At 53.6% G+C, this 26,114-nt stretch overlaps 1 protein-coding gene across 2 annotated transcripts in view; it reads left to right on the plus strand.

Moving 5' to 3' along the window:
* LOC138809830 (rho GTPase-activating protein 42-like) overlaps positions 1-26,114 on the plus strand; it is a 101,031-nt gene that overhangs the window by 15,383 nt on the left and 59,534 nt on the right. For both annotated transcript variants that reach the window (XM_069996858.1, XM_069996867.1), the window contains exons 2-3: positions 9,616-9,711; positions 21,119-21,180. In XM_069996858.1, coding sequence (XP_069852959.1) covers positions 9,616-9,711; positions 21,119-21,180 — 158 coding nt within the window. The remainder of the gene's footprint in view (positions 1-9,615; positions 9,712-21,118; positions 21,181-26,114) is intronic.

Below are 26,114 nucleotides of genomic sequence, written 5' to 3' on the forward strand. Positions count from 1 at the left end.
CTGTCCTGAACACTGGATTTTCACCGGTCTGATGTCCAGGCATCTTTCCACAGCAATACTGCTCAAGCCATGAGCTTTACCAGGAGATTTCCGTGTGGCGGGGAGGGTATGGAGAAGGCAGCCTGACAAAAGAATCCCTGGGTCCCGGAGGTGGTGAGGGCTGGGGCCAGGAGAGGAGTACAGAAGGAAGCAGGAAGTGCAAGGGAGGAGGGGGAGGAGAGCAGGAAGTGCAGGGGAGGAGGGGGAGGAGAGCAGGAAGTGCAGGGGAGGAGGGGGAGGAGAGCAGGAAATGCAGGGGAGGAGGGGGAGGAGAGCAGGAAATGCAGGGGAGGAGGGGGAGGAGAGCAGGAAGTGCAGGGGAGGAGGGGGAGGAGAGCAGGAAGTGCAGGGGAGGAGGGGGAGGAGAGCAGGAAATGCAGGGGAGGAGGGGGAGGAGAGCAGGAAGTGCAGGGGAGGAGGAGGGAGGAGGAGGACAGGAAGTATAGGGGAGGAGAGGGAGAACAGGAAGTACTGGGGAGGAGAGCAGGAAGTGCAGGGGAGAGCAGGAAGTGCAGAGGAGGAAAGCAGGAAGTACTGGGGAGGAGAGCAGGAAGTGCAGGGGAGGGGCATGGCAGTCAGTGTGAGGGCCCCTCTGACCTCTGCAGACCGCCCCCCCCCAAGCTGAGGACCCCGCCCTGGGCTCTGCTCCCAGCCCTGCGATGGCATCCTTAGGAGGCTGGTGCCGCCCAGTGGATTTCTCTGGACGCAGCTTTCCCGAGGCGCCTGTTGTGAGTGTAGAGATTACATGTGCTGAAATAATGCAGCCTCGCATGGGAATATTTATTTTAACCCCAAAGTGTTACTTTGTGCCTCCCTGGTGCTCAGCCCTTCTGCGCTGTGAGGCTGGGGGGGGGCGCTGGGGGGCGGCCGGAAGACCGCGGGCTCTACCTGGACACCCCTCCCAGGCTTAGTTTTGCGGGTTTTAAAATAAACACCTCGAGAGGAAATCCGAGTGGTGATCCCTTTGGGAAATGAACAGCCCTGGACGATCTCAACAGAGCCGCAAGGAAGGAGAAGGCTCCGATCTCCGCTGTCCCTCCCTCCAGGCTCCCGCTTCCGTCCGCCCCCTGCACTCCCTGTCCCGGCCCAGGCGCCCTCTCACGCAGCCTGTTAGAAATCGCAGGCTTAGCTTGCGATGGAGAGACGTGTGTGTGTGTGTTGTGTGTGTGTGTGTGTGTGTGTGATAATCATTCCCCGGTGGTGTAGCGCTGATTGTCCTGGGCTGGCTGGCCTTGGGGCGGTGGGAGCGAGGTGATGCTGAGCCCGTCCGGGCCTGGTCTCTGCCCCAAGGACGGCCCGGTGCCCAGTCACAGCCTGGAGCAGCAGCCGCCCTCTCAGGCTTGCATTTAGTGGGTTTCGTTTTGTGCAGCTGTTTCAGGGGTTGGGCCGGGTGCGGCTCTGAGTTCCTCAGGAACTCAGTATTTTATCACTGAAAGGGCCCTTAGCTGTGAGGCTTTCTCTGTGGGTTTTCTAAGCACCGTCCCAGGCAGTTGGGAAACGCACTGCGGTTGTCACTTAGAGTCACCTGGAAGGCGAATGCCAGCCCGCCGAGGGTGCGGCCCTCGGCTTCCGACTCTGTCCTGCACACTTTCAGCCCTGTGGAGAGAGAATCCCTGACACCGCTCCCACCACATGGGGATAAGTTAAACTTCTGAAGACCGTTCTGTTCGGATGGTGCAGCTGTGGCAGTTTAATGAGCGACACTAGATTCAGCAACAGCCGTGCGGGAATGACATGCAGGTGGAGGCGCTGGGGTTCGGGAGGGAGTCTGACGGGGAAGGAGACCCCCGTAGACTGCGGTGAGCCTGGCTCTGTGTTTAGGACTGGAGGACTGGAGGGAGGAGAGCCCTGGTTTGGAGTAAATCCTCGGGCTCTGCAGCTGTTAAACTGGAAGTGCACTGTTGCTCCCCATCTCCCAGGGCCTCGGATGGGTTTGCAGGAGTCCTGAGCCGCGTGCGGACAGGCTGGCAAGCTCCACTTCGCCGTCTCCAGGGAGCCCATCTGTGACTCCTCTCTGGCAGTGTGGAGCCCGGGGCATGCTGGCCTCCCTGGCCAGGGCATCTGGCGGATGGGAACGGCGCCGCGGGGAGAGGGACGAGGGGAGAGACGTGGGTGTTGACTCCAGTCCCGACCCGCACACAGCTCCTCCTCTGGGGAGCTGAGACCCCGCTCCGTGTTTCAGCCTGTCGAGGGTTCCCTGCTGGGGACGGCCCACTGCAGTCGCCCGCCCACGGCTGGTTGTTTTAGACCCGGAGCCTCTGCCACGCAGGAGGGCACCCGGTGTGTAGGAAGAGTTAGGCCGGGTCTTGTGGAGCTGGTTTCTTGTTTCTCTCCTCGCAGAGACAATGGAATCTTTCCCGAGCAGAGTTTTCAGGATGCCAGGGTTTTGTTTCTTTTGAACACTGAAAGAACAGGAAGAGATGGCTGAGTGGCACATGCAGGAGATCTGTTGGTAGGTTTTGGCTCTTGGTAGCCGTTTTCTTTCACTGATGATGCCAGATGCTCTGTGCGATGTCGACCATCCACCATGACAGCGGCAGTACGAAATGTAGACTCACCGTGACTCACGGAGCCTCCCTTGTCTAGTTTTCTGTCTTTCACTCCGGAATTGGATAAGGATTTTAAAATGTAGCCTCCTAGAATGCATGCAGGATGGCAGACAGAAATCATCGTGCTAGAGTTTCAGGTCGTTGAAGGAAGGACAGACGCATCCAGAAACTTAGGTGAATGCACTTAAACCTTCTCCTCCGGGGCGGTTTGACGCAGGCCAGAGCACGTGCAGCGCGTGAGAGGCGCCGACAGCCCCGGTCCTCAGGAGGTTTCTGAGCCTCGCAGGGCCCTAACCATCCGTCGACGGGCTACGCGCTGTCTAATTAAAGGCTGAACTGTGTGTATCATCTGTGCGGAGAGTCTCTATTATTGTAACAATAAAAGAATTAGGCACAGCTCCTTCTCGGGGTGTGGGAAGCTCCACGGGCAGGCCTGGCTGCGCCCGCTGACACGGTAGGCGCTCCTTGGCTCTGGCTGCGGGAGGAAGTCCTCACTGCCCGGCGCAGCCAGCGGGTGCCGGTTACACGCAGATCCCTGGAGCGCGTGTCTGAGGCTGCGTGCACAGCAGAGCGTTTTAGGGGAGTGAGTCTGAGTCTGTGTTTCGTGTTGGAATAACGGATTGAGGTGTGTCACCATGCTGCTTTCTGGTCAGAGTAGTTTCTGTAGACAGGATGCGGGTCTTCTTCCAAGTCACAATAACCAGCGGGTGTAAACAGAGAGGACACCGGCGGTTGAAATGCTCAGGGATTGAGGATACGGAGAGATCCACTAGACGCAGAATCTTCAGTAAGTCAGTCATCAATGATGTGGCGAGGAGATGACTTTGTTTCTTAGTGAGCTGCATCCAGCGTGGTGGAGCTGTGGGTTTAAAAGGAACTCGCAGAGGTTGCTGGAGGCCGTGGAAGCTTGGTGTGACCGAGGCCTGCGAGATGGAGCCTCCGTCTGCTTCTGAGCCAGGAGCCTGCCGCCTCCCCCCTCCCCCCTCCCCCCTGCACAGCGGGTGCCCTCCCCAGGGCGGGCCAGGGGCAAGCTGCAGAACCTCACCCCGGGCGCCGACGGTGGAAGTCAGCTTATTAAACATGGAGCAGGGATCTGAACCTGGGAGAGAACAAGTCATAAAAGCAGCCCCACGTCCTCTGCCCGGTCCTTCCTGGTTTTCCTGTGCTGTTTTCCACCGGATCCCCAGCTTTGCCACCGCGCTCAGAGTGGAGAGGGACAATGGGGGAGGGCCAGCGAGTCACTGAGCCCGCTTGCGAAGGGAGCGGAGTGATCTTTGTGCCCTGGCTTTCCTGGCATCCGCTCTGCCCGGCCTGACAGTGGCCTTTTGTTTCTTTTGGGAAGCGGGAGGCACGGTGCCAGCACCTCTGCGTCCGGCCCAAGGCAGCGGCTCTATCTCCTCCTGTCAATCACCGTCCGCTGAGAAGCACCCAGGAGGAGCCCGGCAGATGGTTGAGGGAACGTTTTCTTTTTTCTACACATGATGCTAAACACTCTCGTATGGTTAAAGAAAAGTGAGTAAAAATACAATAAAAACCCAACAGAGTGAAGATACAAGGGTAAACAGCGCTGGGCTGGGCTCACGTTCTCAGCCTGTTAAGCATTTCATGTGTGTGTGCGTGTGTGCGTGCGCATGCCTGTGAGTGAAGGTGTGTGTGTGTGCGTGTGTGTGTGTGCGTGTGCGCGCGCGCAGGTTTGTCTGGGTGAGTCTGTGTGCATTTGATCAAGCAGATTCACTTCTGGGTGTGGGAAAGTTTTTCTTTAAGGAATGCTGGAATGCAGATCACTATTTTCAGTACAGAGAGCACGGTGCCTGTTTGAAGTTGGGACGACACTGGGCCACGGAGGGCCGCGGAGTGTGGTGTGACTGCTCACTGGCGTGGAGTGTGGTGTGACTGCTCGCTGGCGTGGAGTGTGGTGTGACTGCTCACTGGCGTGGAGTGTGGTGTGACTGCTCACTGGCGTGGAGTGTGGTGTGACTGCTCGCTGGCGTGGAGTGTGGTGTGACTGCTCACTGGCGTGGAGTGTGGTGTGACTGCTCGCTGGCGTGGAGTGTGGTGTGACTGCTCGCTGGCGTGGAGTGTGGTGTGACTGCTCGCTGGCGTGGGGCCTGGGGGAGGCGGCCGGCGTCGTCCCTGATGGGTGTCTGCTCAGCTGCATTGGTGATGTCATCACAGGCCGCCGGGCTGTCCCGGTGTTGGGTTCCGTCTGGGTAGGTCTGGTGACGTGCCGACCCGGCCTCATCGCTGGGGACGTCCCTAGGAATTCAAGACAGGCACGGGGCGCTCCCCGCACCCCGCGGCTGCTGCAAGCCGTCCCTTGGCGGTGGATCAGCGCCGTCCTTGTGAGTTGGACGGTGGGTGCCGTGTGGTGTCCTCCTCCTTTGATAGGGAAATGCACACTTGGGGAGCTTAAGAAACGTACTCACACAGCAGAACCGGAGTTAATGGAGCCTATCGAGCACCGGAGTCATTATCCCTAACCAATTGTCTTTCAGTGAGACCTATGTTTTCTCCGTGATGTGTGAAACTTGAACTTCCTTTGAGCGGATGGCTCACTGCAGCAGCCTAGTGACAGCCCCAGCGTCATTGTGGGGGGACTGTGCTGGGATTGTAGGGGGACACCCACTGCTTGGCCAGCTGCCCCCACCCCCCCGTCCCCTCAGCTCCCCAGCCCCCTCCCCCCGGCCTTTCTCTGGCTCCTTTTATGGCTAGGAATACATCTGTGGGTGACCACCTGGCCTCTCAGCCTGGATTGTTCTTCATCATCTTCTAGAAAGGCGTTAGTTGGCCTTATTTCTCAGATGCTGGCTGTTACTGGCACGAAGGCCGTGAAGAGGCTGGGGCTGCCGTAGTTGTCCATGGGGCTTTGGGGACAGCACCAACATGGCCAGTAGCAGGCGCAGGATCACCCGGGGCGCCCCATCAGGGGTTCTGAACAGTGAGGTAACGCTGAATTCTTAAAATACGTCTGTTCTGACACAGAGGTCCTGGGACATAGGCCATCTGGCTGCCAAAATGGAAATAGATAAGAGTTAAGTTCTGTGAGTTGTAGTTTGCCTGTGGTGTCTGTACCTTAAACATGTTAGCGTAAGGTTACTGAGGGCGTCCGTCTCCCCAGTTTTGAAAAAAGTTGTAGCAGCTTCTGGATTCTTGTGGCAGCCTGGGAATAGAGCATTTCATATTTGCAATTCAGTGGGTGCCTTGCCTTGGTTGAGTAGCTGGGTGTGGCTTTGGGGTAGTTCATTGGTAGAGGCAGCTCTTGGAGGTTCTTCAGAGGACGCAGGAATTACTCATCTCCACAGACCGACCCGCTCGGGCTGTGCTCAACGCTGGACACCTGCAGGGTGTGTGCCACTGCCCTGCGCTCAGGACCGGTCTGCGCCAAGGCTGGTGGGAGACCAGGGGCCCCTCAGCCGGAAGGAGGACTGGACATCGAGAAAGCCAGTGTAAATTAGCTCCTTTGGCTAAAATTTTGAGAATACAAAGACTCGTTTTCGGGAAACGATGTGAAAAAGCGGAGAGGGAAGGGAGACACTTGCGTGACCTGGAAGAGCAGACCTCGGTGCGGGAGCTTGGAAGGAAATGGAACTGGTCACATCATGACAACAACAAATACATTTGGCCTGTGATACCGAGAGGGGCGGAGTGGAAGAAAAATGAAGTAAAACGTGGGAGCTGGCAGAAGGCTGAAATGAGCAGAATGGCAAATGCATCATCTGACTATCTCGGGAATATACGTTAGGTCGTCAGGAGTAAAGGAAGTGTGCTGAGACCGGGTCTAGAGAGCTGGGTGTTTGTTTCCCAGCGCAGCGTTGGAAGATCCATGGGACCGCGACTCCTGGCCAGTCCTGCAAGTGCAGCGGACACTGGAGAAATGCCTGGGCTTGGGGAGCGGCCGTGGGGCAGGAGGGGCCCCGCCGGAGCGCCTGGCCGGCCAGCCCAGGGCCGCGGGTGCCTGGGAAAACCACCTCTCCCCTCGGCGGGGTGTCTCGGTATTGTCCCGTCCCAGAGGACGAGGGGAATTTTGGAGCGTGGTGTCCCGTCACGTAAGCTTAATCCGCAGCATGGGAGCTGCGGATCCATCCTGAGGCAGAACTTAGTAACGAGAGCGGGCCTTGATGTCCAAGAAGAGGACTGAAGCGGACCCTGTGGAAGTTGAGTCTGAGGAGCAGCCGGGGGGCGAATGTGGGCAGGGAGCTAACCCAGAGCCTGGCCGCCGCCCTCCCGTTGCTCCCCAGGGCAGGAAGAGGGGCGGTCCATTTCCTCCTTTGAACCGTCTATTTTTAACTTGAGTTGTAGCAATAGTGGAGTCTTTGTGGTTTTTAATTTTTCTGGAATTTGTAGCTTCATAGAAACTGTGGATAAAATCTGCCCAAGTATTGGTTCCTGTTTTGTTATTTTCTAGGCTAGAATCTTCTGGAATTGCATGCCAAACACATAGCATTTATGGGATTATGAGCTGTTCGGTCTTCATGAGAGCCCAGCGCCACTATTTGTTTTCACTGAAGATCTGAGGATAGTAATTGGATACACAGCGGAGATATGTTATGCTTACAATGAAAATATTTTTTGTGCTGCATTTGACATCATAACAAGTTGTGTTTTAGGAGTTGGCATTTGTTGAGGATCACAGTTCACCTCTCCGCTGGGTCCCACGACCGAACCGCTAAGCGGTTCTCACGAAACAAGGGCGTGGCGTCTCCCGGGCACTCGGGGACCTGGCGCTCAGGGGTGCTGGGCGCTCCGCGGTCCCTAGATGGCCATCCTGTCCTTTCCCCACCACACAAAGAATGAAGGTCTGAACCCCAACAGCTCCTCAGCCCAGCCGCCAGCCTTCATCTCCCAGGCCCGGAGCGCAGAACCCAGATGCGTGGACTCCAGTGCCGCCAGAGGGGGGCTGTCCCCCGGCCTCAGCAGGAGGAGGCTCCCTGTGCACCGTTGTACGCAACCAACTCACGTGAGGCTGGCTTGGGCCTCCACGCAGGTCCGTCCCAGGACACAGCACGCGGGCTCCGCCGCCAGGGGCAGCCTGACCCTTCAGCACCCGTGGGGGAATGACAGAAACAGGTGGGCGCCCCCTGCTGGCTGCCGAGTGCCTTTCCAGTCACCTCTCTACATGTCCTCGGCTGGCCATCACTGCACCGCCCAGTTACCGGACTCCACGTCAGCCGCACGCACGTCGACCAGTGCCCGCGGCCCTCTGAGCGGCGTGCGGGTGCCCAGAGGAATGAGCAGGGGTGAAGAGAAGACAGCCGAGGGGCCGAACCTGTTTTGGGGGAGGAGGTGTTTCTTTGTCTTTGTTTGGACTCGGGTCAGGATGTGGGGTCGAGTCCACTGTAAACCACACTCACTTACAAACAGCCTCTCAGATGGTCTCTCACTGCATCTAAACCAGTAGGGGGCGGTACAGGCTTCGCCCCTGCCTCCCCCTCCCCCCACCGAGCCCTCCCCTCCCCAGCAGCCCCCTGGCTGCCCCTTGTTCTTCTTTAAGTAAACGCTTCATTTATGATGTCGGAGTGACAGTTTCTCAATAAAGACAAAGGCTTTGGACAGTTGGCTTCCAGATAAGATATTTCTGGCATCAGAACACTTTTCCCCTTCTCCCCGCTCCCTTGTATTTGGCTATAGAGGGTCTCGCTGTGTAGCCCGGGCTGGCCTCAGCCTCCCGGCTCCTGGGCTTACTGACTTAAAGGTATATCCCACGGCATCAGCAACACAAAGCCAGGCCTTGTGGGCCAGGCTGATTCCGTTTTGGAAGTAATTGTAGTAGACTCTTCAGGTTGTGTTTAAACTTGCCAGACTGTCAGAGCTGCCGGTGGTTTTGAGGAGGATTGCATGGAATATCTTTTGTCGGCGGGAGGATGTTGAACTCTGGGCCCTTTGTTTAGTAGGCAGGTGCTCTACCACTTGAGCCATACTTCCAGTCCTTCGTGCTCCAGTAATTTTTGAAACAGGTTCATGTCTTGGCCTCGGCTTGCTTGGACCCCTGCAGCTGCGAAGTGCGTGTCTTGGTGTTCCGCTTTCCCTGCTGAGGTTGGGAGGAGAGTCCCTGGATCCAGCCCCCTTGCAGACAGGATTACGTGTGTCCCGTCTTCGGCCGGCTGTCGGTGCACAGCTGTGTGCTCAGCATTCTGACTTTGTGTTCTCCAGTTTCCGCTTCATAATTCTAAGCTTTCACTGTGGAGGTCTTCCTCCTGCATAGCTGAGTTTACCCGAGGCTACGGCGACCGGGTTGCTATCCTGATTTCATCTTCATCCTGTTTGTTATTGGTGCATGAAAAGGTGAAGATCTTTGTTCGTTGGGTTCCAATTGTACGATAGTGTTTGTCAGCTCTAAAGTTTATTTTGGTGGCATCTTTAAGGTCTTTTAAAAGTAGGGCCATGCTATTTATAGTAGGACCAAAGTGTTTTATATGTATTCATGGAAAGAGAACAATGAAATCCTTTAAAACTGGTTAACAATGAGGGTGAGGGAAAAAAAGGAGCAGTAGCAAAGGCGAATTTGATCAGGGTACATCACAGGCCTGTGAAGATACCACGGGTACACCATAGGTGTGTGAAGACACCACAGGTACATCACAGGTGTGTGTGAAAATATCACAGGTACATCACAGGTGTGTGAAGACACCACGGGTACACCATAGGTGTGTGTGAAAATATCACAGGTACATCACAGGTGTGTGAAGACACCACGGGTACATCACAGGCGTGTGAAGACACCACGGGTACATCACAGGTGTGTGTGAAAATATCACAGGTACATCACAGGTGTGTGAAGACACCACGGGTACACCATAGGTGTGTGTGAAAATATCACAGGTACATCGTAAGTGTGTGAAGACACCACAGGAACATCCTAGGTGTGTGTGAAGGTATCATAATGAAACCCTTCGGCATGATACCCCTCATAAGGAGGAAATGAAGAGCAGTGCGGGTGGATGTGGCGCTGGGGCCGGCCATGACACCGGCGTGGACAGCCCTGGGCGGCCCAGGCACTGCTGCTCATGAGTTTCTCTTTTTATCGTAGATCTCTCGATGGCAGTGCAGAAGTTTTCCCAGTCCCTCCAGGACTTCCAGTTTGAGTGTATTGGTGACGCAGAAACGGACGATGAGATTAGCATTGGTGAGTGCCCCCCCAGCCCTTCCCTACGTCCTGATCGTACAAGCCCAGCCTGTGATCCTCACTGCCTTGAAGTCAGACAACTCACACCTCCAGGACACACGTTTGAAGTGTTCTCTAGCTTTAGTAAAACTCCAAGGTCGATTTGGGATTTCTGTGAGAAGCCTCTCGAAGCTGTGATTTTTTTTTTGGATATTTTTTCTTTTTACTCTTTAAGGAAAGGACGTAATTGTTCTGTAGCTCAGGTCATGCCCCTGGGAAGGTGCAGGCAGTGTCTGCATCATTCATTCAGACATACCAACTTAACGTCTGCTATGAAATGTGCTTGATAGAGCTTGTAAGAGTTACCTCATTTTTTTCTTAACTGAGTGCTGGTTTCTTTTGGACTCGTGGGTTTGTTGATAGAGGAGTCAGATTTGATCAGCCAGTGGTACTGTCTGGGGGTCCCAGGACTGGGGATGAGGAGATGCCACTGAGAAGACCAAGCCGTTCTACCCTGGGGAAGCGTTGCCCTTCTGAATTACGAGGCTCTGTTTCCCCTAAAAGGAAGAGATTGAGCCACGTGCTCTTCTGGAGTTTCTATATCTGAGTCTTTACTGATTAGAGATCAGATTCTTACAGCATTCTCTCCTCTACCTTTTCTCTTTGGTGCTGTTGGGTATCTCCAGGGCCTCACGCTTGCTAGACAGGTCCTCCACTGCTGAGCCACGCCCCCAGCCCTTTTTGGCTCCGGTTCAGAGCAAAAGATAAAGAATTAAAGCAGAAGAGTTAAAGAGGATACTGCGGATACACCCGTGAGGCAGGCTGTCGGGCCAGGTCAGCAGTTAGAGCAAAGGACAAGGAGGGCGTCTTAGATTAGCAGTAAATTCAGGCATGGTTGGCCAAGCTGAGCCATCCGTACGCGCGGGGTCCCTCCTTCCATGCCCGAGGGAGCCCGGGCGGGCCCCTGGCGTTTGCGTGCGGGCGGCAGCTCTGCACTCACACCGGAAGCCCTGACAGAGCGTCCGTTTGCTGGCCAATATTTGAGGTGGGGATCCCGTTCCTTTGACAGGCTGAAACACCACACTCTTGTGGTAGAAAGTAGGCAACACACACGGCCCCTTGTCAGCCGGGCGGTGGATCCGGGGTCGGGGGAGCAGTGAGACGGCGGATTCGCCAGTTCAGATCAGAAGATGTTTTGTAATAGCACCCCGCCACCAGGGCCTGCCCGGCAGGCCTGCGGCCCTGCGTACGCCGCGTCCCGGGGCAGGCAGGGCAGCCGGTGCTCACCAGGCCCTCAGCCAGCTGCCTTCAGATATCAGTGCCGTGTGGGGGATAATGCACGCGCACACCGGAGCCACAGGATCGTGGCTGAGTCGGCTCGGACCGGGCCAGGAGGCTCTGTGCTGTGGGTTCTTCCTGTTGCGTGTGGAGGATGACAGCTCAGGTCACAAGGACTCCATTGTGTCTTTCTGAGCCAGTGTGGCTTTACCCACCGCAAATATTTGCTGTTTGATTGCCGTGCCTGACGCGGGGTGTGGCCCTGTGACCTCGTCCAGGGGTGGCAGCATGCTGACCCACACCGCAGCCCGGCCGTGGGCAGTGGCTGAGGCTCGTTCCCGCCCCCAGGGGGCATGCGCAAGCCCTCGGCCGTGTGCGCCGCACCGACACTGCCTAGACCCACGGTTCTGTGGAAGCACGTTCCGTCCTGTGCTCTAAATGACAAATAAGAAGGAGCGGGGAGACCTGGGCTCCCTCTGCGCCTTGTGTGCTCACGCCTGCAAGACGGCTCTTCTGCGTGTCTCTCGATATCGTGATGCCAGAGGAGCTGGTGGTGGCCACCAAACTCCTCTGGGTGGTTTCTTGGGGGAATAGAGTTGGGCAGCAGAGACGAGAATCTCCCAGATGACGCCTGAGACCTTTTATTCAGCACAAGGGAGCAGGTCGCTGCTCATTGGCCAAACCAGAAATCCCGCCGGTCTCCCAGAACCCCTCACTCCCACTGGCCACTCACAGCCCTCCCAGAAGCCCTCTGTTCTCCAGAACATTTCCAAGTGCCCGAGTTGTTCACACAAACAACTTTTCCTTTTGAACTATTCAGAGGATGCGCATTCTACCCTGTAAGAGCTCCAGGTTAGACAACTGAATTATTGTCTTCTGTGTCTTAAAACCACTCTTATTTGTGTACCACAGTGAAGCAACAGCTGGGAAGGTTGTATATTCTGGATCACCTGTGGAAAGATGCTTTCATCGTATCATTTGTACTGTTAAGAAACATTATTTGATTTAATTTGAGACTCAGAAGTCTTATTATCTTTTTTAAAAAATTTCAGGCTTTTGTGAAAAACAGTAATACAAAAACTTGTCAAGTCACAAGCCTAAGAAAAAGTTGTCTTTCAGCTTGCTGATTGTACGTGAGTCCCCGGCCACTCCCCGCCCCCACCCCCACACAGGTGTGCAATAAGAAGTTCTGTCTTTTTCCACTGTGGGCTCTGTCTCCTCCAGTGTGTTCCCTGTTCTTTGAGTCAGAAAGTCTTCCTGCCCAGTGCTTTTGACCTTTGGCTGTAGCCAGGCCTAGTAAACGTTCATTGTGTGAACAGCCTCTCTGAAAAGCCTATTGAACCCTATAGAAGCAAATCCTTTCAAACTATATCAGTAGAACTTTAGAGTCTTGTTTAAAAAGACTCAGTTGAGTGTGGTAGTGCATGCCTGTAAGTGTAGCTATTCAGGAGGTTGAGGCAGGAGGATCTCAAGTTTGAGACCAGGCTGAGACCCTCTCTCAGACCAAACAACAGTCACAAAAGGGGCTTGGCCCATGGCTTACAGGGTCGTCAAACCTTTGCCCTGTGAGTATGTGGATTGTAAACTAAGGTGGTAACACTGCCCACCTTTTAGGGTGAGGTGACTTGATCAGGTCTGAGTTTAAAATGGGTAACAAGAGGGAAAGCGTTTTGCCCGTGACTAGTAACTTACCAGAATCTCAACAGTATTCCCCCTCCCCCCCGAAAGCCAAAATTAGACAGTGAAATGAGTGTAGCAGATCACAGTGCAGTAACTTGGAGTCCACTAACATCGGCCTGATCCTCATTGTGTGCAAAACCTGTCATTTCCCAGTTCCGAAGCCGATACTCTGGTGCCTGTGTGGACACGCGGGGTGGAGGGCTGGGTGGTCTGAGCCACCAGCTTGCCTGCATAGTAAGCGTGGAGGAGCATGGCCATTGGCCTCATCTTGTTGAAGATTTGTGGTGGGAGAGTCATTCTCCTTCTGTGGGAGCAGTGTGCCAACACAAAAGGATTCGAGTCGGAAACCTGCCCCGTGGCTCTCCCCCTCCCCCCCACTCCTGTCTGCCTCGCTCACTGACTCACTGGCTCGGCTCTCGCCAGGGCCGAAGCCCAGCCACGGTTGAGCTCATTTGTGTTTATGTTTGGAGCAGAGGCCACTGTGACAGTGAGTGTCAGCAGACAGGCAGGAAACGTCTTCAAGACATGAAGACACACCAGGCCTCGCTGGGTGGGTGGACGTCCAGGATAGAGCCCTCCAAGGAAGCCGTCTTCCAGCCGTGTCAGAGGGGTTAGATGAGCAGAAGGGGGAGGCGTTGCCCGTCTACGGAGAGGGAAGAGGCGGTGACGCGACGCCTTCGGGAGATGAGGCAGCTCACAGCGTGGCGCCATGATCGGAGGACTAGAGTTACTTTTTCCTTTCTTTTTTGGTCAGTCGAGGGGCTTGAACTCAAGGCCTGGGAGCTATCCCTGAGCTCTTTTTGCTCAGGGCTAGCACTCTACCACTTTGAGCCACAGCACCACTTCCAGTTTTCTGGTGGTTCATCAGCGATAAGAGTCTCACGGGGCTTTTCTGCCTGGGCTGAACCGCGATCCTCAGATCTCAGCCTCCTGAGTAGCTGGGATTATAGGTAGGAGCCACTGCTCCCAGCAATATGTGATTTCTCAAAGGGCAGCCTTCACAGCCTGACTTTTTTTTAAACTTGGTGTTTTCCTATTTTGCTTTGTGGGGTTTATTCCTCCTTTTGGGTGTGAGGTGAGTTCCCTCAGCTTTGACAGTAATTTTTTTTTGTGGGTGGTTAGTCTGAACCGGGCCACGGCGCTGCCCGGCTGGTGTTCTCTGTAGTCAACCATGCTCTTAGTGCCAAGAACAGCTTCTGAAGATAGTGAGTTTACTGGAAGGTTCTCAAGAGACCTGAAGATGTTTGGTTGAAGTCACACTCAGCAGGTGCATCCTGAACCTGAATTTGTTGATGAATTCTGGGCTGGATATCTTTGCCATTTTGGAGTAAGTCAGATGACCTTTATGAACACATTCTTTATCAGCAAGACGATGCTTTTCTAAATGTGAATGAAATAATAAAAATTGTAGTTTGACTTTGGACACAAAACATTTTCACCAAAAGGCAACATGCCAGGAGTTTGAGTCTGAAAGAAGAGAGTTAGAGGCAGGACTCTCCAAAATGAATTAAGCTCACTGGCAAAAAACAAAGGCAATTGTATAAGCACTGAAGAAAAGATCTAGAGCTGAGGTAGAAAGTAGAGGGAGATACTGGAAAAGAGTACATTGAATCACACACCCCCAAAGGCAAATATGATCCTTTAGAGTTGCATCAGAATATATGAACAGATCCCCCAGCAGAAACCAAACCTTAATTTGGAGTAATTCCGGACAGTTGCCGGGTCTTGGTTCGGGATGGTGGAGGGGAGAGGAGAGAGGAGATCCTTGGAGTCATGTTTGAATCTTGAGACCCAAGCCAACATTGCAGGGCCGGGCACTGTTTTCCACCATTGAAGTTGGAGCTTCATGCCCCCAAAGTTCCTGGAGACATGGTCCTTACAAATCTCACTACCAGCTGCTTCATGGAGTTTGCCCTTTAATTCCCCATACGAAGCTTGCATTGTATTTTATGCTGGAGGTCAGAAGTTGCCAGACCATCAGAATCGGCTGTGGGGTCTTAGCAGTTTGATTGCTGGCCCTACCCTAGATGTGAACTTAGGGGACCCCCGGGCTGGGGCCTCGGGCCTCGGGAGCACCATGGTGTTCTGTGTGGAGAGCTCCTTGAGACCGTGGTGGTTTCTGTAGCGGCCCCCATGAGCAGGGCGGGCCCTTTGTCTCCTCCAGATGTGTGTGCTTTGGATCACAGGGTTTTGCCAGTGGAGCCTCGGAGGCCAGAAACCTGGTCATTTCTCTCCACTCACAGCCTTAGAATAAGAGATGGTTTTCAGGGCCCGGTGTAGGTGGTGTGCTAATCGGCCAGCCTCGTAATTAAAATGATACACAGGGTATGGCTCGCACCGGCCTGGACTTTGAAATCTCTAGCAGTAATGTGTCCTCTGTGTACAGAGAATCAACAGCACATGCAGACTGGAGTAAGATTCTCTTACCCTCATGAGGCTTACAGAACAGGAAGGGTTAAAAAATAGCATCACGACGTAATCACTGTACACTGAGATCGCGCTGAGTAGTGTCGGTCCAGCGGGATAGAAATGCCGGGAGGGGGTGAAGCCAGAGCGGGGGCTGGGCTCCCCGGAGCTCCCGAAGAGAGGAGGTGCTGCAGCGGGGCCGTGCTGAGGTGGGATGCAGCCGGGAGAGGCAGGCGGAGGAAGGACAAGCGGATGGAATGACCGCAGCCGCTGGTGGGTTCTCAGCGCCGAGGTTGAGATTAGACAGGGTTGGGTCTTGCAGTGAGACCCTCGGAGAGGCCCGGGCCCTTGCCGCGGGCAGCGGGGGGCGGGGTGTGTGCATGCCGCCTCACCCATCCAGGGAATGTGAGTTGGGAAGGATGGCCTCAGCCAGCGTGGGTGTCCCTTCCTGGCGTTCACACAACAGTGAGGAGCTGCGGCCTGCAGTGGGGAGGAGGGGGGAGGGGGGAGAGGAGAGGGGGGGAGGAAGAGAGGAGGGGGAGGGGGGGAGAAGGGAGGAGGAGGGGGAGGAGGGGAGGATGGGAGGGGGGAGGAGGAAGGGGAGGAGGGGGGAAAAGGGAGGAGGAGGGGAGAGGAGGGGGAGGAGGGGAGAGGAGGGGGAGGAGGAAGAGGAGGGGAGGGAGAAGGAGGGGGGAGGAGGGGGATGAGGGGAGAGGAGGGGGAGGAGGAAGAGAGGGGAGGGAGAAGGAGGAAGAGGAGGGGGAGGGGGGAGGAGGGGGAGAAGGGAGGAGGAGGGAGAGGGAGGGGGAGGAGGGGGAGGAGGGAGGAGGGGAGAGGAGGGGGGAAAGAGAGGAGGAAGAGAGGAGGAGGGGGGAGGAGGGGGAAGAGGGAGAGGAGGGAGGAGGAGGGGGGAGGAGGAGGGGGAAGAGGGAGAGGAGGGAGGGGGAGGAGGGGGAGAGGAGGGGGAGAAGAAGGGGGAGGAGGGAGAGGAGGGGGGAGGAGGGGGAGAAGAAGGGGGAGGAGGGAGAAGAAGGGGAGGAGGAGGGAGAGGAGGGGGGAGGAGGGAGGGGGAGGGGGGAGGGGGAGGGGAGGAGGCCGTGGAGCAGGCAGGACAGACATCAGCAGGTGGGGCCGGCCTTGTGAGGGAAGAACTCGTTCATCTCTGGACTTACTGCGGGTAGGGCTGTGCGCACACTGACGTGTTGACTCGGCCGAGGTCCCCGGGCAGAGCTGCCTTGTGGGTATGGATGTGACCTGTCGCAGTGGAGATGCAAGCAGCACGTTCCCTGGAGACATCCTGGGTGGTGGTTTGATTGACCAGATGTAGAAGAGTGAGCTGGGGCTGTGGGCCTCCCGGGGGAGGGGGGGGGTGGCTCAGGTCAGCCAGTTGGGGCTCAGAGTTCAACCCGGGGAGACGTTAGCTCTGGCCATGCAGGTTAGTAAACCTCCCTACTTCAGTCTTCCTGTCCGAACAGTGCGCAGAATGTGGATAGGTTTGGTACTGCAAATGTGGAGCTCTCCTCGAGTAGTACGAGCATTCAAGACTGAACACCGGGCCTGGGCTGGGTCTAATAAGCTTCCTTCTGCCCTGCGCCTTCCTGATCTTCCTGAATGCTGGAGACACCTTCTATCAACTTGTAGACCAAGGGAAACGAGGAGGAGCTTTGAGAGGAGTAAGAAGTGGAGATGGAGAGAGAGAGAGACAGAGAGAGAGAGAGAGAGACAGAGATAGACAGCGACAGAGAGGGGTGAGAGGTGAAGATGGACAGACACACACACACAGATGGAGGGAAAGGAGGGAGGGAGGGAGGGAGGAGAGAAGCATGGGGAAGGGCAAGATTGCAGGGGTAGGGCAGGAGAGGTGAGATCAGAAGCTCAGCGGGGAGTTGTTAGCTTTTTGGGGTTGTCAAGGTCGTGTTGATCACAGAGCGTTGAACTTCTCTTAGAGAAGCGATTGGCCAGGACATCTGGTGAGAGGAAGGGGAATTTGGGGTTGGGCTCTTGAGAAAGAAGAACATTCTTTCCTGATAGCCGCTGTGGGAAATACACTGGGGAGAAAACCAGAGTTGGAGAAGAGGAGCGCTGAGTGCAAAGCTCAGGGGTTGCATAGCTGGAGCCAGGAGCAGAGCGCAGGGGTTGCATGGCTGGAGCAGAGCGCAGGGGTTGCATGGCTGGAGCAGAGCGCAGGGTTGCATGGCTGGAGCAGAGCGCAGGGTTGCATGGCTGGAGCAGAGTGCAGGGGTTGCATGGCTGGAGCTGGGAGCAGAGCGCAGGGTTGCATGGCTGGAGCAGAGCGCAGGGTTGCATGGCTGGAGCAGAGCGCAGGGTTGCATGGCTGGAGCTGAGCGCAGGGGTTGCATGGCTGGAGCTGAGCGCAGGGGTTGCATGGCTGGAGCAGAGTGCAGAGTGCAGGGGTTGCATGGCTGGAGCCAGGAGCAGAGCGCAGGGGTTGCATGGCTGGAGCAGAGCGCAGGGTTGCATGGCTGGAGCCTGGAGCAGAGCGCAGGGGTGGGTCGCAGGCCGAGCCGGCTGGTGGGTGTATGAGGGGAGCAGAGGCCTTGGAAAGGAGAGGCTGGCAAAGGAGAGGCTGGCAGGGAGGTGGGTGTTGAGGCTCTGCTGGACCGTGGGGGAGGGGAGGCCAGGGACGGGGGAGGGTGAAGGAGCTCGGTCAGGCCTTGGCCCCTGTGCGGGCTCCCCTGTGAGGACAGGAAGCTGCCTTCCCTTCCCGCCTGGAGCCGCGGGCACTGCGGCGGGCAGTGACAGTCTAGAGGAGAGCAGGCTGGAGTGAGCAGTGGGCTCCACTCCTGCTGTCCAGAGCTTGCTGTCTGCCCTCCTTTCCCCGTGGCTGTCTGTCTGTCTTCCTCTGTGGCTGCCTCCTCCCTCCTGGGCCGCCGCTGGCTGAGGGAGTGGAGCCGTACACGGAGGGGTGAGGCCCTACCTCATGCTCTGGCCCTCAGAAAGTCACAACCAGAGCGCTGGGGAGGTGAGCAGCCAGACGTTTGGGCGGCCGGGCCCGGGCACCGTGTTGGGTGGGAATCGGGGGCCCGCCACTGGCACACCTGTCCATCTGGTGGCCGTTACTGTGCAGGTGTCGCAGAGCGGATAGTGCTTTGCCTGCGGGGGTCAACTCACTCTGCGGTGGAGGCTTTCTGTCTTCTTCTGCGTGCTCTATGCTACCTCGCTGTGCTTCGGTGCTCGCATCGAAGTGCTCCCCATGCAAGTTCCAGACCTGAGCTGCTTGTGCCTGACCCCCACCAAGCCCTGCACAGTTGTGTCGCATCATGCTGGCTGTGCCTGCGCGTCTCCAGTGCCGCTGGGTGGAGGGCAGGCCCCGCGCACCTCCCCAGGCCCCTCACCAGCTTGCGTGGCTGGCGTGGCTCTGTTCCTATCGTGTGGGAACAGCTAGCTTAGAAGGAAGCTGGGGAGGGGCCCGGTAGAGCCTCCGGTCCTCTTCCAGGTAGAGGGGAGATTGCTCCCGGGCACCAGCTGAACTCCTGAAACGTGATTGCATTGGTTTAACCTGGCTTTCATAAACTTCGATAGATTCCCATGTCTCCGCCGTGGCAGAGCTGAAAGTCACGAGCGATTTGCTTATTTGAATGAATAAGATATTCTGGAGTTAAAGCATGGAGTTAAGTCAGGACGGACAGGGTACGCTGCTTCTTCTCATTCTTACCTTCACACACTAAACCGATTTTCCAGTCAGAAACAGTAAGGTGGATTCGAGCCTGCTCAGAAGATTAAGTTAAGAAATAGATACTCTAGCTGGTTCAGGAATGTCGGAGGATTTATGTTCTTGGCAACTGCAGAAAATGTCATCATTTTTCATCACCGTCTAGGGTGTGATTCAACCTTCGTTCCTGTGCGCTGAAGTTTAGCCTCCCAGGACTTGCCAGAAATGCACGTGAACAATAGAATTCTTTTGTTCCAGAAGTGTTTTCCCCCCAATATTATGTGGTGGAGAACAAAAGGAAACCTATCGCAGTGTTTGTGACCTCGATAATTTGTTGGAAAGTTGGAATTTGTAGGAGAAGCTGTTTTGATTGCTCTCCAGTAATCACAGGCTGCAGGTGGACAGGAAGGGAGGGGTGGTTAGTTAGCAAGGAAAGTTCGTTCAGGTGGCGGGAATTCCAGTCTCTAAGGGGAGTTCCCAAGGTAGTTGGCCATCTTTTTCCTACTGTTTCATGCGTCCTAGAGTGAGAGTTGGTTTGTTTCTCCTTGTAGAGTGCATCAGTGGCAGGAGCAAAGTATTGTTTAGCTCATTAACTCACTCAGCATTTGTCTATTGGAAACCTTCTGTGTATCAAGTGTTGTTTTTGTAATACAGTTCTCACTAAATCAAATTCCTGCCACAAAATGTCAGTTTGGTCAAATCTGTAATGGAGGTCCATATGAGATGTGAATCTGGACTCTTAAAGAAAAACCGGTGGTAAGGTGATAGTTAGGCAAATATAAGTAAGTCAGAGATAAGCACTAAAAAGTGCTTCTATGGGGTATTAGCACTTGCCATGCAGTGGAAGATCATACATGGCACTGGTGTTTTGAGCCCTTTGAGGAGCCTCGATACTGGTCTCCGGTGGCTGTGCTGATCTCAGTGCCCCACAGTGGGGGATGGGTGAGGGTCCTCACTGGGGTTTCTGCTGTCTTCTTTTGTGATGATCATCTTGGCTGGGATGAGAGTCTGGTTTCTGTTTCTCGGACAGCATCTTGTCACGCAGTCCTTGGTGGGCGGGGCTTGTTTGGAGAATGTTCCCATTTACTAACCAGCCACCAGCACCCGGCTTCTTTTTTATTTTTAAAGGATATCCTTTCCCTTGGAAGAGAAAAGAGGGAAAAAATTTGATTGTGAAATGGAACTCAGTTTTAGTGGTGAAGAAGCGGACATTGAACTGCTTTTGTATGTCAGAGTTTTTCTTTTCAGACGTTTCCACTATAAACAACTACTATCTTATTGAGCTCATAAATAGTATCTAGATGAAAAACGGAGGAGAAAAGATTTCAAGTGAAATTGAAAACAGCATCATTCGATTTGGACAAAGGTAACAGGGTAAAGTGAGAACCTGAGCGTCATTGCTGACAGCCAGCCCTCTGCCCGGCCCGCCCGTTTCCACTACCTTTGCATCTTCCACTGTGAACTTGAACGCGGCCGTTTCCTCTGGTTTGCTGAGACAGTGCCGTGCCATCTCTAGATCTTGATTTCACTCTGTTGTCCTCCGCATCCTCCAGATACACCCCTCACTAGAGACAGTTTTGATGAAGTTAACTTTCAATGTTTGGCCATAGTGACTTTATGCCTGTTAAATAGTTACAGCTCAGCACTTAGTTTATTATGATTGTGTTGTTGTTTGCCTTAGAAGTAACCAGCACGTGGAGGGCTGTGGCTGAGGGGGAAATACCTGCTTAGCTAGCGCACGGCCCTGAGTTCTAATGCCAGTTCTACAGAAGAAAGTTAGGGCAGTACAGGCAGTTTTCTAAAGAAACACTTTGGACCTTAATTCTGAACGGGCCGTGTGAGTCTGCGTACCTACGGCAGGTCCTGCTCACCACCGCCCGTCCACATGGGAAGTAGGACCTCAGATGCCACGTGCGTCAGTGGTACCTACGGGCTCAGGGCTCTGACCCTGTGCCTCTCACACTGGGCATGCGCTCTCTCAATAGCAACTGCGGCTAGGTGCGCCTAAGTAGTACTGGATGCATCGCTTCCTGTAGCATTAAAATGGCTTCTTCCTCATAGGTCACTGCTTGGAAGTGACACAGATCCTAGTGTGTGTATGTCTTATACATTAAATATAGATACTTCCCCTCGTGTGTTCGAGGAAGACACCTGCTCCACTTTTAATTTGCAAATACACAGAGAAGCATTCATCTCTTAGCGTGTTTATCAGCCTCTGTTGTAGTGGATGTTAGTCATTAGGATCTTATTTTCGATAATGTAATGGCTACACAGACAAAACCACAGAATTGAAAGTATACGAGGCATAGCAAGCTCGCTTCCGTGCTTGCTCTTGTGTGATTAGAAGTGAAGGAAGACCAATGCTCTTTTTTCTTTTTTGTTTTTACATAGCTCAGTCACTCAAAGAATTTGCAAGGCTACTTATTGCTGTAGAAGAAGAGAGGAGAAGACTGGTAAGTTTGGTCTTTATTTTGTTATAATATTGTTTTATTTGGGCATATTATAAGAAAGATAAGATGTCAGATAGCAAGATAAGACCTTATGATGTGATACCTTTACTAAATGCTACATATGCTTGTGGAATTGTTCATTTGTAAATATTATTAACAGGGTACACTGTATGACTTACTTCATTTGTTCAGCAGATACAAAGAACCTCTTGCCATTCAATTGTTCTGGGAATTGAAACTATTGAAGAAAATGGGCCATCAGAAACCATTTCTAACTGAGCCAGCATGCCTGGGTTATCTTATAACAGCTATAGTATTAAAAATATTGGTGTATTTCAAGCATGAAAGGCAGTTTGTAGGAGGAACTGACTCTGGTACTTGTTAGCAGAAGATTTTCATGGAAAAGTGCCGTGAGTTGGCTCATGAGAGCTGGGAGAACTTTCTTCCTGGGAGGAATGAAGAGAACTTTCTAGAACTTTCTAGGTTAACTTGCATGAGAGCACAATTCTGGGTAAACACATTTATCTGTTTAAAAAAAACTGGACTCAATGTATTCAGCTTTCTTTCTGTGCAGTCCCTGTCTGTGGTCCACTGTTCTCAGCTGTAACATGGGGAAGCTGTCATGCAAACCCTAATGCATTTATTAATGCAGAGCCCAAAGCATGTGCGTTGCAGAGCACGCATTGCGTGCGTGTGGCATGTGGGAGTCCATGCTCATGTGTAAGCACGCGGCTGTGTTGATATGGCATCTGGGTGCTGTTGGCTGCAGGCTGCAGTTGGGGTTATGTATCACACGCGCCATACACAGAAGGCGCGTGTGGACAGGAAGTGGCATGCTTTGCTGCCGTTCTGCCCAGCGGCTTGGGGAACGCAGTTTGAGTAGCTGCCTCGGTGACGGTGAGCCCCTCGGGTGTCACCAGAGCTGCGGAAGGCTGGCGCGGTGGGCAGTGTGGCCGGCGCGCCAGCGTGGACCGGTCGCAGGCAGGAACAAGCGCTGTACTCATCGCACAGGGCGTCGGATGGCGGCCGGGAGGTTTGTAGAAGGAGGGCAGAGCAGCCGTGTCTGTGAGGCAGAATTGTTGGAAGCCTGAGGTGAGGAAGGAGAGGGGGTGGGGCCTGTGGGGGGGGGGAGCGAGGGAGGACGTGGCATTCGGGAAGCAGCAGCTCTTCGCGGGTCTCCCATCAGAGCTAGCACCTGCCACCTCACGCTGGGGCACACACGCCATCCAGGAGCGCTACTCTGTGGTCAGAGGGCTTTGCTGTGAGCGTGACTTTGACTTGGGACTTGAAGCCTGGTTAGATGCTATTTCAAGAGCTTTGCGCCTCATCCACACTTTAGCTGTATGAATGACACAGTTGAAACCCAGCTTCTACCGGGGGACCTGGGGAGGGCAAGCATGCATGTGTGTGCATGTGCACTGTGTGCCTGTATGTGCATGCACATGTGTATTGTGTGCATGCACGTGCATGTGTATTGTATGTGCATGCACACACATGAATGCATGTATCACATATATTGTGTATGCACGTGTGTACGTGCAAGCATGTGTGTACGTGCAAGCATGTGTGTACATGTGAGCATGTGTGCATTGTCTGTGCACATGGGTGTGCATGTGTGTATCTGCATGTGTGCTGTATGTGCATGCATCTGCATGTGTTGTATCTGCATGCATTTGCATGTGTGTAGTATGTGCGTGCACGTGTGTGTCGTGTGTGTGAATGCATGTACGCATGGCCTCAGAGGGGGTAGGTGACAGAAGAGGAGAGAGGAGTTGGGAGGTGTGAAGATGAAGGTGGAAAGTGTTGTGGATGCGGTGACGGGGCAGGGGATGGGGGAGGAGGTACAGCTCTGGAAGGGCGAGGCTCTGATTCACACCCTGCACAAACATCTAAGGAGAGCAATAAACCAACTGGCGTGGGTTATACTTTAATAGATGCACACAGTAGGGCCGTGGTCAGGCCGTGGTCCCGTGGTACAGGGGAGACTTTGCAGCCCGGGGGAAAGCGCTGCTTCTGAGCTGGGAGAAGAGGAAGATAGGAACCATGAAAACCCAGTAGAAAGTGGGGAACAATGAAGGGACTGATGGGGCAGGTGGAGAATGGAAGAAAGAAGCAGGAGGGGTGGCAGTAGTTTAAAACAAACAGAGGCAGGCTCTGGAGGAGATCCAAGGCCAGAGATAACAGCCATTCGAGTTAGTCATCATAATTACGTTAAGGGAAGAAAGAGCACTTCCACGCACTCTTGGACTTTTGTGGTAATGTCCGACACTGGGCTGTGTGTGTGTGCGGTGTGCACCGGAGGGTCAGATCTGAGTAAATAGTTGTCAGAAGACATTCTGGGTTCGAGGGACCTGGTCTCTGTGACTGGCTGATGGAAGAGAAGTGGAGGCAGAAATAGCACGTAGGGAGGGCCGGCATGACTCCCGAGCCCGGGCCCCTCGGCTGACGTCGGGGTCGGGAGTGGAGCGGGCCAGTATTGGATGTGCACACAGGGCAAAGGTCACAGGTGAGGGAGAGCCCCATGGGGTGTGAAGGTCAAGCCACCTGCTCTCTGTGCTTCAAAGATCTCCACATTGACCTTCGGCTGGGCTTCTGGTGTGGGCTGAGGGCAAGTTCTGCTCTCACGAGTGGAGATGAGTTCATACAGGCTGAGCGTCACTAACCCCAAGTCCAGATGCTGTAAAATCCAACTTTTTTTTTCTCTTTTTAGGCTGATATGACATTCAAAAAGTGAATGGTTTTGGAGCAATTTGATTGCAGTCCGCTTAACTAATAAATTAGGTCTATGAAAAATCTCAGAAACTCAGATCTCCGAAAGTCCTCTGGTCCCAAGCATTTCAGATAAGGTTTACTTGTGCACTGATTTTGAAGAAGAGGAAACTCAAAAGTGAAAGCAGTACTAGAGGTCCTGCAAGGATTGGAGCCCAGGAGTTGGGCTCTAGAATCTTCCTGTAATTTATAATGTTCCAAATTGAATTTCTATTTAACTAAAACTGCAGCAATATCAGTAGACCATCTGGATTGTTAATAGTATGTAAGGCACATGAATAAGTACTCCAGGGGCCTTACTGATATCTCAAAAACCACTGTAGAGATGATCACAGTTTTGAAGTTTCTTAGGTTAATTTTCAGATACGTGATTATTTTGCTTATTTATTTATCTGTGTATTTATCCACTTTTTGCTGGCCAGTTGTGCCCTACTTAGTTCATGAATTCTTTTCTGAAGAGTGACATCATGATGGCTGATATTTGGTGGTTATCTAGAAAATTGCCAGATTGAAAGACTTACAAGTGGTTTCATGGGAACTTTCTACGTTCTACACTCTTGTTTTCCAAGATCCTTTCCTACCCCCCTCTTTTGGTTTATATGGATGGTAAGGATTTGAGCAAACCCCTTCTCCCCAAAAAAATGTCCTATGGAAAGAGCCATCCATTTAAAATAGGACAGTCGAGGTAAAGTACTTTCACACGCTTCTCATTTTCCTCTTTGTCAAATGACATTTCGTGGTGCACTTTCCTCTTCAGTTTTGCTGCTTCAGCACGAATCTTTGGGCGGGATTATCGTTGCTTTTGGTTGTGAATACTCTCAGGAGCCGCTGTAGCTGGCACCTGGACTCAGCCCCTGGCCTTCCTCCCCAACCCGCCCATCTCTAGTTACCTGCCATCGCCGTCTGTGCCAGCTCCACAGCCTGGCTTACCCGTGTATCCGATTGAAATTTCTCCATGATTGCCTCTGTACTTCACGTTTACTCGGCAGGGTTGTTGCTCTTTTTGCTTTGAGTAGTGTTGGGGATGTGGTCAACCCTACTGTCTTCATAAATGATGTCCTCCTGTTCGCCATTAAAGGTTGGGAAACACACCTTTTATTTTCTGAAAGGTAAATGTAAAGAATTAGGTATTTACTCTGCACATCTTCTGACATCTGCATGGGGAGTTTAATTTTACAAGACAGGGAAGAAATAAACCTAAAGCCAGTTGCCCATGGCTCACACCTGCCATCCTCAAGGAGCTTGAGATCTGAGGATCACAGTTCAAAGCCAGCCAGGAAGATCTGCAAGCCTCTTAACCACCCAGGCATCAGACATGGAGCTGTGGCTCGAGAGGTAAAGTGCTGACCTTGAGTAGAAAAGCTCAGGCCCTGAGTTCCAGCCCCAGGACTGGCACCAAAAATAGGCATGTTTGTCTATGACACAGCTGATAATGTTCACCATGGAGAGAATCTTGTCTAGCGTCTGTTTATACCCCGGATAATTTAGTCATTTGAAGCTTCATTATTTTAATTGGCGGCAGTAGTTTCCTGTGCCTTTTGCTCTTTTCAGACAAACGTTTACAAGGTTTCACTGCCAGCCTCGGAAAAGAAAGCTATAAAAACGAGACGAGCTTGGTGTTTCCACAGTGATGTGACCAGAGTTTACACATGGGATGGGGAGTGGGAAATGGGGCAGCGGGGTGGTGGCAACGCTCTGGCCAGGTGTGTGGTGGTGAGTGAAAGACAGATGCTGGACAGACAGCCCTGCGGGGTGCAGGCCACCACCCCTCAGAGGCTGCTCAGGAGGCGTGAATCGGGCTGGGTGGAGCCTGGCCCTAAGCAGAGTCCGTTTGTGCTTCGAGAGAGCAGGGATTGTGAGCGGCCCTGCGGCTGTGTACCTGCGTCAACTGTGTCGTGAGTCGTGGTGTGAAGCAGTGTCACACCACATGCCACACGTAGACCTCTCCCCTCTGGTTAAGACCAGACATGGCTTCCAGACATTGCCAGGCAGCCCCTCCTCTCCCCCAGGCCTGCTGTGTAGTGGGTTTCCTGGGAGCAGTCAAGTCCAGAACTTCTGGTCTAATGGTCTAATGTATGTCTAATGTATCCCTTAGTTACCTCTTGGAGTTAACCTGGCTCACCATTCATTCGGGATAATTCTTAGTCCCTCTGCTTGATCTAAGTTTT

Source organism: Dipodomys merriami, unplaced genomic scaffold, assembly GCF_024711535.1.
Source record: "Dipodomys merriami isolate MVZ:Mamm:240054 unplaced genomic scaffold, mDipMer1.0.p SCAF_103, whole genome shotgun sequence".
NCBI classification, from domain to species: domain Eukaryota; kingdom Metazoa; phylum Chordata; class Mammalia; order Rodentia; family Heteromyidae; genus Dipodomys; species Dipodomys merriami.